The following is a 17,686-nucleotide window of genomic DNA, read 5'->3' on the forward strand; positions in this document are numbered from 1 at the left end:
TCTGAATTAGAAATGATGGAAAAACAAAATTTTGGTAAGACAGATTGGTAGGAGAGAATTAGTTGAGAGATGTCTTCCACTTTTCAGAATAGCTTAAAAGGCCCTTCCAAAATTGGGAGTAGGAAGAGGTGATCCGATTTGTAAATCCTATTTACCCCATTTGAATGAAAGAAAGAGAAGACACTATACTTTGAAGAGGGTATAGAAAGGATAGTTTAAGTGTAAAGGTATACTATAACTCCTTATGTGCTGAGACTAATATTTCCAACCAAGGAAATTTGGGTATTTGGGTGTATTATAGTCCCTTATAACGTGTTCTTTTGCATAGGAAGTTTTTTGGGGAAGGATCTTAATATAGATATTGTAATGAAGAGGGATGAACAATGGACAATGGTGACTGCTAATGCAAAGCATTTAATGGTTTTCACCAAAGGCTATAGTGAACAAAGTCGATCTATTTGACAATTATATTATAATTATTTAATTATAATTATTATATAACATGACGGAGAAGGTTGTATATACTAGCATAAAATTTTTAATCTTTTTTTATTATGAAAAAAAAAATTGATGAATAAAGCACCATATATTAAAAACAAAAGACGCCTGCAAAGCGCCCTAAAGACGCCTGCAATCAACCCCTGATAAACAACCTAATCACCTAAACTTTCAGGGCGGAAGGAGAACAATACTTGTGACTGGACAAAAAGAAAACAGTATACATATAAGCTGCTTTGTAGCAAAATGCTCACTCTAGACATTGATAGCATTTTGCTGGTCTGGAGGGGCAACACACCGCCACAAGGAGCAGTACGCCGGAATTTCAACTGCTTTGACTCCAAGGGCAGAGAGGTTTCGCCCATACTCCTGGAAAAAATTGCCAAAAGACTCCCAAGTTATTCAAGTGTGTACACAAAGAGAAATTAATTCAATTCTCATTTATTAATATGTTTAGATTGCTTTATGGAATGAGAATAGGAATAACAATTCATTGTTATGAAAATCAAATCTCACACTTACTAAGATTTTTTTTTTTTTTTTTTTTTATAACTGTGGATGTCCGGACCAGCTTACGCGCACCTCGACTAATCCCACGGGGCACACACTTACTAAGATTTTGATTCTTCTTTTATACAAGTTTTATGATTCACCCTTTTTTCTCATTCCATTTCCTTTCTTATTCTTGCATACCAAATGCACCCTTAACACTGTCATAAGTATGATATATACCTGAATATCAAGGAACAATTGCATGCAGATCTTGTCAGTGTCCGACACATTATTGTCCATGACATCTGAGCTTGCTCCAGCTCGTCTTTGTGCACCCTGCCTTATTCTCTGCAGCGAAGACTCAGTTTTCCGTGCCTAGGCAAGATAGGAAAAGCATTAAAAGATCAAAGATCATTCAGAAAAAATCGAGGAACATAGGCAAGTTTAGGATTTGGACACCAACCACATTGACAAGGTCAGCAGCTAATTCATAATAATGGCCAGTAATTGCAAATGCAGCACCTCGTAGAAGTTCATTCCTAATTTCCCCTGTCAAATATGTAGCTGCTCGCTCTCCGTACAAAAAGGCCTGGGAGCAATGGTTGGTCAATGTAAAGTTAATATGCTATTTGCAATATAGATTTCGAGCTCACAACAGCTAAGGAGATACATAAACGGAATCCAAGTTTATTTTTATGAAGTTCATGATACTGGTCAGATATTTTTGTCTTCAAACATTTCTAACACTGCTAAATATATAAATGACACTTACAAGTAACATGAACTAGTATATATACACACACCAAGAAAAAAGACATCAGTAGTTTAAACATTTGTACAATGAAATTACCTGAAAAAGAAAAACTTCTTTAGGTATTGATGTACATCAGTTTTAGTCATTTGAAATTTTAAGGCCATTTAAATAAATTAAAAATATTTTTGGAGAAGAATACTGACAGGACATTTGAAGGTTCTTTTAACAACTCAAGCAGTTAGATCAAGGATTTAGAATCAGGATATTGGATTGGATGAAGGGAGTGTTTAGAATGAATTGCAGGATCTCTGATAAAAATAAAAAATAAAAAATAAAAATGAACTGCAGGATCAGATTAAGAATGTACAAATAGAAAAAATATTTTTTAAAATAAAGATTTCCATTTTATATATTTGAAAATTGAAAACAGAAGGATTGCTAAATTTGAAACAAACTAAGATAAATTATAAAATCAACACTTTGAAGCATGAGCTTCACAGTAATCAATTGGTGAATACAGCCAAAATGGTAGTGCAATTGCTCACACAGTTTCTAATTTCCAATGATATAAGTTCTTTCTAGGACCATGAGGGGTCAATCACTTCATTCCCAACTCTTCTTATGACTAGTTAATTCTAAAACCATAGTATTATTAATTTGCAATTTGATATTGATACCAAGACAACCCAAATGGAATCAGAAATCAAACCCTTTGGGACTTGTATGCTTTGGAAGCTGCTTGGGAGAAGATTTTGACTACAGATCAACTTATAAAGGGATGTTTGGTAGTCGTCAAATAAGCCTCTAAATCTAGTGACTAAACAGGAAACCATATTATAATTCACTGTGTAAAGCCTGGTTTTTGTGGTATCTTATTTTTCAATTTTGGGATTCAGTGGGTTCTTCCAGAGGCAAAAAGAAAACCTTTTGTTAGGATACAAATTGAAGGAGGTTTTCATCAAATTCCTTTGGGGAGTAGTCTAGAGTCCCCTTGGGATTGACAAATCATTCTTGGTTGGATTTCCTTGATGGTTTAAGTAGGGGATAGCAGGAACCTTGTATTGCTTGTCCTCTCCTTTTCTTTTTGGTCCCCTTCTACACTTTTTTAGTTCTTATGTACTCAAGGGGCATCCCTTTTGTTAGGCATTTATTAGAAGATTGTAATTTGCTAATTCTGATTACCAACTATTTACTCTATGTTGTTCATGTCCATACTTTATGCTCTACACACCCACTAGCATCTTGTGAATATTTAAATAAGCAATTACCACAACCCACGCTCAATACGCTAAAATCATTTGGAAAAATTATGCAGTAGGCCCAGATCGGCCCCAAATTTGGCATCCAGGATCATAGCATCCTACACCCAGGACAGGAATTCCAGCATGCATTAGTTGATAAGATATCAAAGCCAATCCATGCAGATAATTCGACCATGCTTTTTCAGCCATTGATTGAATTGAAATACCAACAATAGCAGTGAGAATATTATGTTTGAGCGGGAAAAAAGGTGAGATTGCTTCAAAACTGAAGAATACTGTATACCTGCACAGGACGTAATACCCCTGACACATAAGGTGAATGCCTAACAGGAAGAGGCTTATGGGTCATTCTATAAGTTGCAGTTATTCCCTTCAGCTGTCTCAAGTCCTACAATTAGAAGCAAAAAATATTACAATCAACAAAAAAAATCCAGAACACTGTGAATAAAGCTGATAGATTAGAGAAAGCAATGCATTTAGAAAAAGAAAAGCAAGAAATAAACAAAACTATTAATGAAATTCTGCACTTAAAACAAAAACTTAAGAAATGTATTACCCCAACCAAACACTAGTTCCCCCGATGTTCGACTCAAACCAAATCTTTAATGAAGTTCAAAGCTTACCTCAACAGACTTCTCAGTTAATGCTTCTATTACAGCATTCATAACTAAAGGTAGTAAATCACTTAATGATTTCCCAGCCTGTACAATGCTCTGCTTTACAAGATCAAGAACTTCAGTGGAGCAAGAAGAAAGCCGTTGAAGTACACCTTCCAGGTAGTCGCCACAAACCTCAGTAACCAAGCAATTTATGTCATGGATTACCTACAAATCAAATTAATTCTATCAGTACATAGGTTAACCACAAAATGTCCAGCATTGGGCATTAATAAGCTAAGTTCTGCATCATAAATAACATGAGTAAATTTTTTGCATGTGGTGATACATAGCACAGGCTGGTCTAAGTCAGGCCAGACCATGGCTGAATTCAAAGCATGGCAACTATTTTGAGAACCTCTACTTTTTAGCATCGGATAATTTGATTGAAAGAATTACTCAAGAAATATGGACAAAATCAAAAAATGGAATTAAGAATGAGATAACCAATTTATCAAAGGACAAGAGAAAGGCATTGCTGTTATAGTAGAATTATGGCATGTTGATTTGGAATTTTAAGTCATAGCTCAAGAACAATTTCTTGCAATAGAGACTCCATGAATAGTTGAGAAATTGTAACTCCACTTGAAATAAAAAATGCAGCATGACCCAGGCTTGAGCTGAGTTCATTATGTGGTCATTTCACACTATGCATGTGGCAGACCAAACAAAAGTATAAAGCTCAATTAATTGCAGATTGCCCCAATTGAACCTGAATTACAAAATAGAAGTAAAGGCATGTATCAAATTGTCACCACCATCCTTATCATCATCATAACTTATGACATCACTGAGAAACACACATTTTATATATAATCAAATCTGAGACCTTGAGGCCTGACTCAAGTGGGTGGAGATGTGGAAGTTCCCAAGTTCAAATACCAGCAGAGATGCAAAAAATAAGTCATCAATGAAAAAACAATACTGATTACCAAATCTGGGTCAAAATTCATATAGAAGCTAAAGGACAAAGAAATTGTCCAAAAGATAGGAGTACAAAGAAAATGACAGTAACGTTCTCATGCACAGGGCATCATCTTCACAAGTTAAAAGACTTACTCTTTGCTTATCAGGTAAAGAAAAATTATCTTCACAAGTCAAATACATTGATTGACAACCAGCAAAAAGGATGTGTGTTTGCCATTCCAAAAATAAATAAATAAATGTAATCATCTTTACAAGTCAAATATATTAAGACATTGACAGCTAACAAAAAAAGATTAATGCAAATTTCAATCAGATAAAGTTGAACAGGAAAAAAAGAGTATGATATCATCAATCTGACACACAGTTGACACCAACAGGGTGCTGCTGCATGGCACAAGCTGCCTATGAAAATACTCTGCTTTTCTGAGATGCAAGATTGCAAAGTGGGCGCTCAAGATTCAACAAGTAATATCTAGGAGATTTAAAGGTATAATAAAGAATAGGGTACCTTATCAACCAAAATACTGTCTCTTACTTTAACACTCTTTACAACTTCCAAGGAAACTCTGCCAATCAAAACAATGAAACTGATCTATCCTGATGCTTCATAGGGGTTATTCATTTATCTTCTTTTCAACAAGACATGCAAAACCTACAGCCCTAACTCGGGAAAGCTAAATGGTCCTATCAGGAAATGAAATATGGTACTAAGATAATCTAACATGAATTCAGCAAAATGTCTGCAGATTAACAACAAAACAGCAGAAGAGCATGAATTAAGATGCTACAGATGGCATAAGGTAAGAGAATTATATTTTAATCAAGAGACAGTGCATACGTAAACAAAGTCTTCTGGGACAGCTGAAGTAGCCCATTCAAATCCAGGGTTGCGACCAGCATTACCAGTTTTAAGAGCAGCCAATCCTGATGACAACCAGTTTGAGTATCTATTGTACATTCACAAATATGCAGTCAAGTGTGAATAAGCTGTCAGCAGAATAGTGTAGATATACACCTCAAAACACAAACCATCCAACTTCCAGTGCAAACTCACCTTGAAAGAAGCTGCAATGACAAGCGAAGAAACCGTTCAGAGCAAGAAAGAATGAAAACATCTTCTCTCCAGCAGGATCTCAAGCTTTCCAAAAGAGTAACACTTTGCTTTAATATTAAATCTTGGGAATTCCCAGGACCAGAAGGTAATTTTTGAACTGGGACAAGACTGCCAGCTATAAGTGCGGAATCTAGAGACCCAGCTATTTCCTGAAACCTGTGGTGGTTAAAGTAGTAAACTAGCCAGCATCAGCAATAATTCCTCATATTCTGTTAAAACAGCAAACATCTGAGAGTTGCACTCAATACCTCAATGAGAAATAAACCCCAATATTCCACTGTTTCACGAACTCGATATAGACAGATTCAGCTCGAAACTTAGCAACAGCAGATCTGGATGGACAGTAGCCTTGCATGATAATTGGAAATTATAACTGTAAGAACAATGTATATACTCTTATGCAAATGCAACTTAATTTAACTAGCCACCATAAAAAGCACAAATAGACACATTAATTCACTAGTTCAGTGTCATAAAAGTAATGCACATTTGGAAAAGAAAATAAAAGCTAATTATTACCCTCTAGGTGAGCCAAGAAATCTAAGCTTGATTTGTAATTTTTCAAAAATTCTGTAGGTCTCCCGGGAGAAAAAGCGCCTGGTTTTCCCTTCTGGATTGCTGTGAGAACTTCTTTGAGGATTGAATTGGCCAGGAAGTTAAACACATGTAGACCTGAATTTTCTGAACACCACAGCAAGCACCATAAAATTTTAATGATATTCAAAGAAACAGGCAATATGAGAAACAATAACATGACCATATGCATAATACTGGATAAAAAACCCATATGAGATGGAGATTCAAGAGGCTGCATCAATTCATAAAAAAAATATAAAAAAAAAAGGTAGAGAGAGAGAGAGAGGACGGGAGAGAGAAAGATAAACAAAGTGGAAAATACTAGAGTCCTGTCTACATGCAAAAGTGAACAGGGCCATAAGGATAGCCATGATCTATGGTAAAAATTGTCACTCAGTCAAACAAGTGAAAGAAACCTATCCACAAACTAAGCATAAGATGAGACAATGATGTTGAAACGTTGAAGTGATCAGATATCAAATAATACAATTAAAAGGCAAAACCAATGAGGGATAAGATGAAAATAGTTCGGGTTAAGATGGTATTGTTCTGTGCAAAAAAGACCAGTAACAAGGTTTACAACAGGTGATGCAAGGACATGGACATGAAGAGAAGCTGGACTGGGGCTGGAAGGAAGCATTATGGCCAATATCTTAACTGAAGGCTAAAATCAGAGCTAGATGACAAATAGTTGAGACAAGGCTTGTTGACTTGTGGAAAGCACACCTGCAAATCTAAAGTTAGGTGGGCCTACCTGCAGAAGCAATCTCAAGTAGGAATTTACAGTCTTTCACAATATGTTGCTCAATCTGTTGATAATCGTCCGCAAGTTCATCCCCCGATGCCCCAGAAACTACCCCGGATTGTGGAATAACTTTCTGTATCAATGGAAGAACAACAGTCATACGAAATATATCTTCTGCATTCCTGGTGTTATCAACGGCAGCATATGCACGCAAGCAATTGTAAATTGCTGTTGCATCCCTATGTTCCAGTGCATCAACAAAACAATGTCCTAAGCTCGCATCCAATAGTAGACTAGCACTTTGAATTCTCTTCTCCATGTTCTCAACGAAAGGCAGGTTCTGTACAGGCATAATAAAGAAAAGAGATGAGCACAGAATGTGTAAGTTCCCAGTTCCAATATACAACTCATTTTTTCTTAACCATATACAATCAGGGGTACAAATATGTGGAAAGGTTACTAGTTGATGTGATCCTCTTGACAAATTAAGACAGACAGTTTGTTTGGGTTGGGTTGGGTTAGGAGGTTGACAGAACTCAATCATGAAAAAATAATTGGTATTAGATTCCTTGAAGGAGAATTCCTTTTTTTTTCCTCATAGGGAAATAGAAAGTCCATAAAATGATGCCTAACCAAAGGGGGCCGATCATATGTACACCAGGGGTATAGAAGAGATACCAAGGAAAGGAGAAACCACACACCCACAGAAAACAGCAAACTATATCCTATAATCCACAATTCAGACTATCAATGAAGTCCAACAAGGTACAATATCCATCCTCAGCAGGCCCTAGACCAATCCAAAGAAGACATGATGATCTCCTTCACCTTTTGATCTAAATATACTTCTTTAAAGTTTAGGTCATTACACTCTCTCCAAATGCACCAAAATAGTTCAAAGTGAGCCATTTGACTCAGGAAACTTCCAGCCCAACAGAAGCTCCTAATTGGCTCGGGAAAGACCCACCTGCAGACCAAAAATATCTTACAACTGACTAAGATATGATCTGTTGATACTCTGCTAGTTTCATAAAGGTTGCACCTATTCACCATCAACCACCCTCTTCTCAGGAGAAGGTCTATGGCTAAGATTCCCCGCCCCCCTCCCTTTTTTTTTTTGATAGGTAAATGTAAAAGTGTATACAAAGAAGGTATACACAGTGTATACAAAGAGACCCAACTACCAAAAAAACAGCATGAAGACACAAAAAACTGCAACCGCACTTTACATAGAGCCTAGCCAATTCACAAAGTCTACCAACGACATGGATCCAACCCCACCATACACTCTAACGCACTCCCAAAGAAGGTACAAAAAAAGAATTTCTGATCAATTAATCCATGTTTTCATAATTATCAACGGCTCTCCTATTTCTCTCCCTTCAAATGGTCCAAAACAAGTACAATAGAGTAGCCTTCCAAGCTTTCTTTCTCTTTTTACCAACAAAAATCCTGCACCAGCTCAAGAGAACACCCCTAATAGTGGAATGCATCACCCACTAAACCCCAAAGAGAGCAAACATCAAATTCCACAAAGACTGCCTTTTAAACAATGCAAGAGAATATGATCAATCGTTTCTTCTTTTGCTTTACACATGTAGCATCTATTAGGAATCCTCCAACCCCTCCTTTTGAGCTGATCCAACGTCAAAATCCTGCCCTAAGTTGCTTCCCAAGCAAAAACGCTAATTTTTGACGGCACCCACAAGTTCCAAATGATGCGAAACGGAAACATATCTGCCATCTTAAATGCCAAAGAAGAGCAAAAAGACTTAACTAAGAAATCACCATTCTTTGTAACCAGCCGCACCATAATATCTTTTGCACCCACAATAATGGAGTACTCATACAACCTCTCAAAAAAGACTTCTACCTCTTCTAATTCCCAATCATGCAATTAGCTCCCAAATCTAGGACTCCAGCTACTGTTGTCAAAAACATCTAAGATTTTTAACCTATGTTGCCTCCCTGGAATAAAACAAGCGCTCATAGAAGCATTCATCCCTCAAACTTCATGGACAGGAAATAAATCCATATCCTTAACACATGATGACTTACAGAAAGATTTCACCTTACTCCATCTGCAATAAGTTTTCCTCCCCTGCTACTTTAATCTCACCACATTAATGAGTTCCAGAAACTGTCTTACCTCCTCCTTTTCCTAATCCTGAAAATGCCTTCAGAGCTGCAAGGACCCAGATGTTTCTGGAAGAGGCTAGACTAAACAACATATAGAGAGTGTCTTGAAGATTGCTGCCCGATCCATTTATCCACCCATTATTCGGTTCTCCACCCATGAACATAACAGAAGTTCTGGTATTGAACTCTTCCCACCACCTACATTTCCACAATCTCACCATGATCCCTCTCTCACTCCTTGAGCACACCATATGTCCATAACTGTTTTCAAAACAATACCTTATTTAGAGAATCCAATTTCCTAATTGCCAACCTCCCATACTTTTTGTCCTCGAATATCATTGCCAATTCACAAGATGCATTTTTCTTTCCTTTAGATGGTTTTCCTTGGAAGGAAAGTTCTTAATTCTCACATTCTATTTGGAATTAGGAAGTGGTGGTAGTAATCATTCAATCTTACTCATGAATAACCCAACTTAGCAATTAAAGAATTCTTTTTTTTGATAGGCAAAGGCAACAATATATTAGAAAAGGGCACCAAGAGGAAAACCCAATAGCATACAGGAAGTATACAAAAGGCCCCTTAAGGCACACACAAAAGAAGAGAAAATACAAACCCGACCCTCATCTAGCGCCTAGCCAATCAATAAAACTAGGTAAAGTAATAGAACCTTCATTTACAATTGATTTTGTCCAAACCCAAAGATTACAAACAAAAGAATTTTTCACCCTATGAACCGAAAAGTCCTCGTTTTCGAAAGCAATCCTGTTTCTTTCCAACCAAATCGTCCAAAAAAGGCACAACGGGGCTGCCTTCCATACTTTTCTATGCTTCTTACCCCACATGCAGCCCCCCCATTCAATAAGGGTCTCTTTAGCCGAAGAAGGGAGGACCCAACAAACTCCAAAAAGGGCAAACAATAAATCCCATAAAGCTCTTGCCTTGGAGCAATGTATAAGGATATGATCAATTGACTCCTCTTCCTCACAGCACAAAAAACATCTGTTAGCAACAGCCCACCCCCTCTTTTTAAGCTGATCCATAGTGAGCACCTTACCCCAAGAGGCCTCCCAAGCAAAGAAGCTCACTTTGGAAGGCACTCTAGGGTTCCATATCACACCGTGAGGGAAAAGACCAGCTCTTCTTGAAGAAAGATCATTATAGAGCGATTTAACTGAAAAAATCCCATTCGAATTCGCCTTCCACATCAGTCTATCTTCCATAAGAGGACTAAGCCTTGCTCCTCGGATTGCCAAAAGAAGCCTCTCCACCTCCTCCACCTCCCAATCATTGAAGGACCTAGAAAATCTAGGACTCCAAGCCCCTTCCCCTCCCGAAGTGTCCCAAAACTCCTCAACCCAAGCCTCCTTAGAGGAGGCAAAAGCATACAAGGAGGGGTAAGAATTGCATAAGGCGAGATTCCCCCACCATATATCTTTCCAAAACTTTACCCTTCTACCATTCCCCACTACAAAAGCCACTTTATTTTGCATAAGGTCGCCTTCCTTCCTTATTTCCTTCCAAAAACCAACTCCATAGCTCTCCCTAACTTCTCTAGAACTCCAACCCCTTCTTCCTCCCCAAACTTCCTCCTAATGACAAGCCTCCAAAAGTTCTCCCTTTCAATCGCATAACGCCAATTCCACTTGCAAAGAAGGGCCCTATTAAGGGTGGAGAGGCGTCTAACACCCAATCCCCCCTTCCTTTTATCCATGCAAACAATTTCCCAATTAACTAAGTGAGGCTTCCTCTCCAAAGCACCCCCTCCCCACAAGAAATCCCTTTGAATTTTCTCCAACCTTAGACTAACCACTCTAGGCATTCGGATTAAAGACATCAAGTATATAGGCATACTTGACAATGTACTCCGAATTAGAGTAAGCCTCCCTCCTTTGGAGATAAATTGTCTCTTCCACAAGGCCAGCCGTTTCCTAAATCTCTCTTCCACCCCATCCCAAACAGCCACGGACTTGTGATTCGCCCCCAACGGAATCCCCAAATAGGTAGAAGGCAGCCTGCCCACTTTACAGCCAGCCTCAAGAGCCAAATTCTCCAAATTCTCCACTCTACCAACCGGCAAAATTTCGCTTTTGTCCAAGTTGATTCTCAATCCTGATATGGCTTCAAACCACATCAACAACCAGCTTAGGTGGACCATCTGATCTTCAGAAGCTTCACAAAACACTAACGTATCGTCGGCAAACAGCAAGTGAGAGACCAAAGCCCCATTCCCGCCTCTTCCATTAACTCTACAGCCTGATAGGAACCCTCCCCCCACTGCTCTATGGATCAGCCTACTCAGGGCCTCCATTCCTATCACGAAAAGGTACGGGGATAGGGGGTCCCCCTGACGCAGCCCCCTTGAACTGTTGAAGTAGCCTTCCGGGGTGCCATTGATCAATACTGAAAACGTAGCTGTAGAGATGCACCAGGAGATCCACCCATTCCACTTCTCCCCAAATCCCATGCTTTTCAATACAAACAGCAAAAAGTTCCAGCTTATGTGATCGTATGCCTTCTCTAAGTCCAACTTACATAACACCCCACTCTCATTTCGTTTCAACAAAGAATCTATTGCCTCATTGGCAATAAGGGCAGCATCAAGAATCTGTCTCCCTTCAACAAAAGCGTTTTGAGCTGAAGACACCACTTTGCCCACTACCTTCTTAAGCCTATTGGCTAACACTTTTGCCAACAATTTATACAACCCGCCCACCAAACTGATTGGTCTGAAGTCTCTAAGGTCCTCGGCGCCGGCTCTTTTTGGGATAAGGACCAGAAAAGTCGAATTTAGGCTCCTAACGAATCTGCCGCGCTCATGAAACTCTAGCAAAAAACCCATGATCTCTCCTTTGACAACATCCCAGCAAAACTGCCAAAACCTAAGGGGGAATCCGTCTGGACCCGGAGCCTTATCCCCGTTCAGGTCTGAAAGAGCCTTGAAGACCTCTTCCTCAGAAAAAACCTCCTCCAGTCTAGCTGCATCCTCCACTCCAATTTTATTAAAGTCCTGACCTTCCATAGAAGGCTGCCAGCCCCCCGGGTCAGTCAATTGGTCCTTGAAAGCTCTAACCACCCCTCTCTTTATCTCCTGCTCCTCTGTTAACCAAACACCATCCACTTTAATCTTGGACAGGCAGTTTCTCCTTCTGTGGGAGTTTGCCATTTTATGAAAAAAACCAGTGTTTCTATCACCCTCCCTAAGCCAAACTTCTCTTGATTTTTGTCTCCAAGAAATCTCCTCCATTAGAGCCCATTTCTCGAAATCCCCCTTTGCTACCTTTCTAGCTTCCACTTCCTCTAAAGATAAGAGACGAAGCTTCTCCTGACCATCCCAGAAATTCACCTTATCCAGGGCCACTTTCTTATTGACACCCACCTGCCCAAAAACATCCTTATTCCATGACTTTAGAATAGCCTTCAAAGCCTTCAACTTCTCAGCAAGGATGAAGCTAAACGAGCCATTAAAGCTTAGACTCTGCCACCACCCCTTCAACAGGTCCATAAATCCCTCCTCCTTAAGCCACATGATTTCAAAACGGAAAGGAGTAGGACCTCTTCTAACCCCTCCCCCATCCAATAAAATAGGGAAATGGTCGGACACAGGCCTAGGAAGGGTACACTGCACCGCCCCCTTAAAGTGACCTTCCCAATCCTCCGACACCAAAAAACGATCTATCCTGGTCATAGCTTGATTATTCAGACCTCCACTCCAGGTGAATGGACCCCCCTGAAGAGGGAGGTCCCTCAAATCCAAGTCATCAATCACTTCCGAAAATCTTCTCATTGAAGAAGACAATCTTCCCCCTCTTCTACTCTCATCCGGAAATCTGATTAAATTGAAGTCACCTCCAATACACCAAGGATCGTTCCATAGACCACGAATGGCCCCAAGCTCTTCCCAAAACAGCTCTCTATATCTCTTTACAGTAGGGCCATACACTCCTGAAAAAACCCAAATAAATCCATCTTCACAGTTCTTGAACCGACAGGAGACGGAAAAAAGCCCCACCTCCATCCCTTCCAGCTCCAAAACTCTTTTGTCCCAAAAAACCAACACCCCTCCAGCTGCCCCCCTCGCATTCAGAACTCCCCAATCTAAAAATCTCCCCACCCCAAGACTTCTCACCACCCCTAAAGACATCTGAGACATTTTAGTCTCCTGCAAGCAAACTAAGTCCACTTTATGGGATCTGATTAAGGCCTTAATTGTACTTCTCTTATTCCTATCATTCACCCCCCGGACATTCCAAGATAGGATTTTAATTTTCATTTAAGACACAGAGCTCTATCCCCGTTTCTTCTATCCGAGCCTTTCTTCCTGCTTTCTCCTTCATAATTAATCGACCATTCCAATTTTTTCACTTCCCTATCAAACCTAGTCATCCCCGCAATGCCTTTCTTCTTGCCTTGATCCCTCCTTGATTTCAGCCTTAACAGTAATTTAAGGACTTCCCCTTCAACGCCAACTGTCGAAAATCCCAAAGTTTTACTGAATTTAGCCAAGCTACTGTCGTCCCATCCGCAACCCTGGCCTTCATCTTCTTCCAGATCCTCACTCTCCTTTGCTCCGAAACCCCTGTTCTTTCCCCCCTCTGTCTCCGACTCCCACGGACTGCCATCAGTCAACACGGCACGCAAAGGAGCTTGAAATCCAACCCCTTCGTCAATGACTACCGATCCCCTAACTCCCCCACCACCATAGCCCGATCGCACCCAGAAAGAGAAGAAGAAGAGTAGAAAACCCGATCCCCCCAAGAACATCGATTACGGGCTCGTACCTGGATGCTTCAGCCGACAGCGCTTCTTCAGTCATCCGCGCTCTCGCCTTCTCCGTTAGAGACTCCGACTCCCTCCAATCTCCTCCTAGGAAGCACGCGATCCCCCCGTCCTCCATAACTTGGACACCCGGCGCTTCCATCGGAGCCCTAAGATCCACCCCCCCAATAAAGAATTCTAGATATACTGTTATCAGCATTTATAACTAAACTCTATTAAAATAGCGGCAGCATGCTTTGTCGACCAGTTTTAAATACTGATTTGAAGTGAGAAAGAGCAAGAGACCTGTGCATGAGCCATGTAGAACTTCAGCCGATTCATTTCACTTGCGATTCTCTCCAAAAGCATGCTTTGAGTTTCTCTGAGATTTGTTTCATTTTCAGCATGTTGTAAGGATATCCCATTGTTTAAACTACTCCTCGCCATAGAATTTACATCCCCATTTGACCAATCAGCCGGCACACTTGGTAACTCCTTGATAAGTTTCTCAACCTACATATATTAGCCCATAAGTAGAAAATTAGATAAAATAGAAAATAGATAACATCTAATGTTAAAAAAACAACAACATAATTTATATATGCAGGAATCAAGTCTAAAGCTCGCAATGCAAATGAAACAAGGATCCAATTAGTTGCTGAAAAAAATGTAGAAGAAAAAGAAAAGGTATTAAAATTTTGAATCTTAAGATTTTTCATCTGAGATCCAAGGAAGCAAAACCATGTAATTAATTGAGCCTAATACAACTGTATAATTTAGTTGAGGAGATTTTTCAATTTCAAAAATCAAAACTTGTAGGCAAATAAACACCAAATTTCTCATACTGAAAGGTAGATAAACTTATAAAGCAAGTTTCCATTTCATCTTTACTCAAATGAAATACAATCAGAATATGTAACAAATAAAATAACTATCCACTGTGTTATCTAGAAAGCTAAGGGAAAAAAAAAAATCAAAAATAAGATCTTGAAATCTTATGATTTATGTTGTTAATCATACTAGGCTCCATAGATTTACAGGTTTTTGCTCTCTTGGTTCCCCAAATTCCAGGTGTTAGGAATCTAAGATCCAAATTTCAAATTCTTTTTCTGTTCCCACATCTTCTCCACTGTCAAGTGCCATATATAGGAAACAAAAGAAAACAAAATTCGGAGTCTCATTTTCTTCTTCTTGTTTCTCATCTAAGCCAAATGGTTGCAATCTTTCCAAATTGAAAAAGTATCTATGGTTCCTAAGGGCCTCAAAATAATCAATGGGTCTCAAAAGAATCTAAATCCAAATCAAACTTCTCTTTGTTCTACATATTCTCAGCAACCAACCAATCCATAAAGTATCACACTCAGCATTATGCAAACTAAGCAAAGCATAAGATCTAAACTATAATGAATGTAATTTTTATTTTTCTTTTGCAAATATTATCTCAGCAACCAACAGACCATAAACTAAACCAAAGCATAATAATTTTCAACATTTATCTTATACATGTCGAAACCTTCTTATTTCCCAATTTTTCCCTTCATCTAAGCTAAAAGATCAAATTGAGCTTAGTTAAAGAAATATCTATGTTTTCTCCACTCCCTAAACACAAAATCTAAGATCTAAATTTCAAATATATTTTCCTTTCCCACATTTTCTCAGCAATCAAGAAATTCAAGTCATATTTTCTTGTTATTTGCTCATTTAAGCCAAAAGGTTAAATTAAGCTCAGCTAAAGGAATATCAGCTTTCTTGGCTCCCAACCACAAAAACCCAAGATCTACATTCCAAATGCATTTTCCTTTCCCACATCTTCTCAGCGCTCAAACCTAGAGCCAAAAAAATCAGATTATGCTCAGTTGAAGGAATATCTCAAATCTATCCCAAACCTAAGTTCTAAGTTTCAAACATATTTTCCTTTGCCAATTTTTTTCAGCTCAAAAGAAAAAATTCGAGCCATATTTTCATGTTGCTCTACTCATCTAAGACAAAGAAGATTAAATTAAGCTCGGCTAAAGGAACATCTCTGTTTTCTCAGCTCCCACCTAAGATTTAAATTTCAAATACATTTTCCTTTCCCGCATCTTCTCATCAATCAAACCTAGGACCGAAAATTCGCATTATGCACAGTTAAAGCAATATCCAAACATAAAAATCTAAGATCTAAATTCCAAATATATTTTACTTTGCCACATTTTCTCAGCAATCAAAAGAAAATCCAAGCCATATTTTCTAGTTGTTATAATCATCTAAGCCAAAAAGGTTAAATTAAGCTCAGCTGAAGGACTAACTCTACTTTTTAGCTCCCGACTGCAAAAACCTAAGATCTAAATTTCAAATACATTTTCCTTTCCCACACCTTTTCAGCAATCAACCCTAGGGCCAAAAAATCACGTTCCGGTCAGGTGAAGGAATATCTCAGTTTTCTCCTCAAGACAAAAACCTAAGATCCAACTTCCAAATATATTTTCCTCCGCCACATCTTCTCAGCTACCAAACAGACCAGAAAACCAAAGCTAACCTTCAATTGCCCACCTTAGACACAACATGAAATGTATCAAGCAACAACTCCAAGATCTCCCTCGCAGCGGACGCCTCCGACCTCTGACGCAGCCCATTCTGCACAGCCACAAGCGTCGACTCCACGCTCTCTCGGAACCCTAGGATTTTCTCACGGAGCTCCGTCAATGGCGCCCGCATTCGCACAATGGCGCCATCGACGTCAACGAGTTTAGTGCTGAGATTGACGAAATCAGCGTAGTCGCGGTTGATAAGATCGATGAGCTCGTGCTTGAGAGAAGCCAGATGAGTTTGGAGCTCGGATCGGAGAGTGTCGAATGAGACCAACGTCCGGAGGTCAGAGATGTAGGCTTCGGAGTCGAATTCCGGCTGGAGGAAGGAGGATTTCTTGAACCATAGAGGTTGGGAGTCGATCGGATCCGAGAAGAGGTCGGTTGCAGATCGAGTAGGTAGCGTATCCGCCATTAGAGAAGATCAACGGGTGAGAGAGAGAGAGAGAGAGGGGAGGGAAGCTCAATTCAACCGTAACTGTATTTATCATCCTAAAGGAGCCACAGCACTAGTCCATTTTTTTGTTCTGCTGAAAATTAATGAAATAAAAAAAAAATCAAAATTCCGAAGGAAAGAAATAAATTATGATAAAATCAGATTTATATGAGTTTAATCCACTTTTCTTTTTCTCTAGTTTTTTTCCTTTATTTTCATTTTTTTTTCTAGTTTTTCTATAAAAAAAAAATTCATTTTTTTCCCTTTTTTTTTCATTTTTTTTTTCTAATTTTTTCTAAAATATTTTTCATTTTTTTTTTCTAATTTTTTCTAAAATATTTTAAAGATCCAACAAGTCTACAACGGTAGAATGTACAAATTCTTGAGATTGGCTTTTATTTAGTACAAATTGCAAAGGAATAATTAGTCGTTGTCTTGGTTCACACTCAAATTTGTTTATAATAAAAAAAATTAAATTATTTTTAGACATAACAACCCATTTATTGCAACAATACTATTTTTTTAAATCATGCAAAATGTATAGAATTATATTATTTAACACACAAATGGCATAGAAAATTTTTAAGAAGCGAAATAAAAGGAGAAATAATTATTTTTCGTGTCATTAATTTTGTGCGAAAAAATAATTTTATTAAAAACAAAATTAATTTTTAAATTTTTAAAAATTTTATCAAATCTAATTGAAACCATTAAATCAATGTAAATGCCAAAATTAATGAGATAAGCAAATAATCAAATGT

At 38.6% G+C, this 17,686-nt stretch overlaps 1 protein-coding gene across 1 annotated transcript; it reads right to left on the reverse strand.

The window, feature by feature from the left end:
• Positions 1–530: 530 nt before the first annotated feature.
• Positions 531–16,953, reverse strand: LOC117904451 (conserved oligomeric Golgi complex subunit 2). Its single transcript, XM_034817050.1, has 12 exons — positions 16,455–16,953; positions 14,229–14,435; positions 7,034–7,364; positions 6,223–6,384; positions 5,952–6,051; positions 5,644–5,859; positions 5,428–5,536; positions 3,630–3,830; positions 3,290–3,394; positions 1,454–1,579; positions 1,231–1,365; positions 531–867 (listed from the first exon to the last, which is right to left on the reverse strand). The coding sequence occupies exons 1-12, from the start codon at positions 16,902–16,904 to the stop codon at positions 754–756; spliced, it is 2,256 nt and encodes a 751-aa protein (XP_034672941.1). The 5' UTR covers positions 16,905–16,953; the 3' UTR covers positions 531–753.
• Between the last annotated feature and the right edge of the window lie 733 nt (positions 16,954–17,686).

Source organism: Vitis riparia, chromosome 17 (assembly GCF_004353265.1).
Source record: "Vitis riparia cultivar Riparia Gloire de Montpellier isolate 1030 chromosome 17, EGFV_Vit.rip_1.0, whole genome shotgun sequence".
NCBI lineage: Eukaryota > Viridiplantae > Streptophyta > Magnoliopsida > Vitales > Vitaceae > Vitis > Vitis riparia.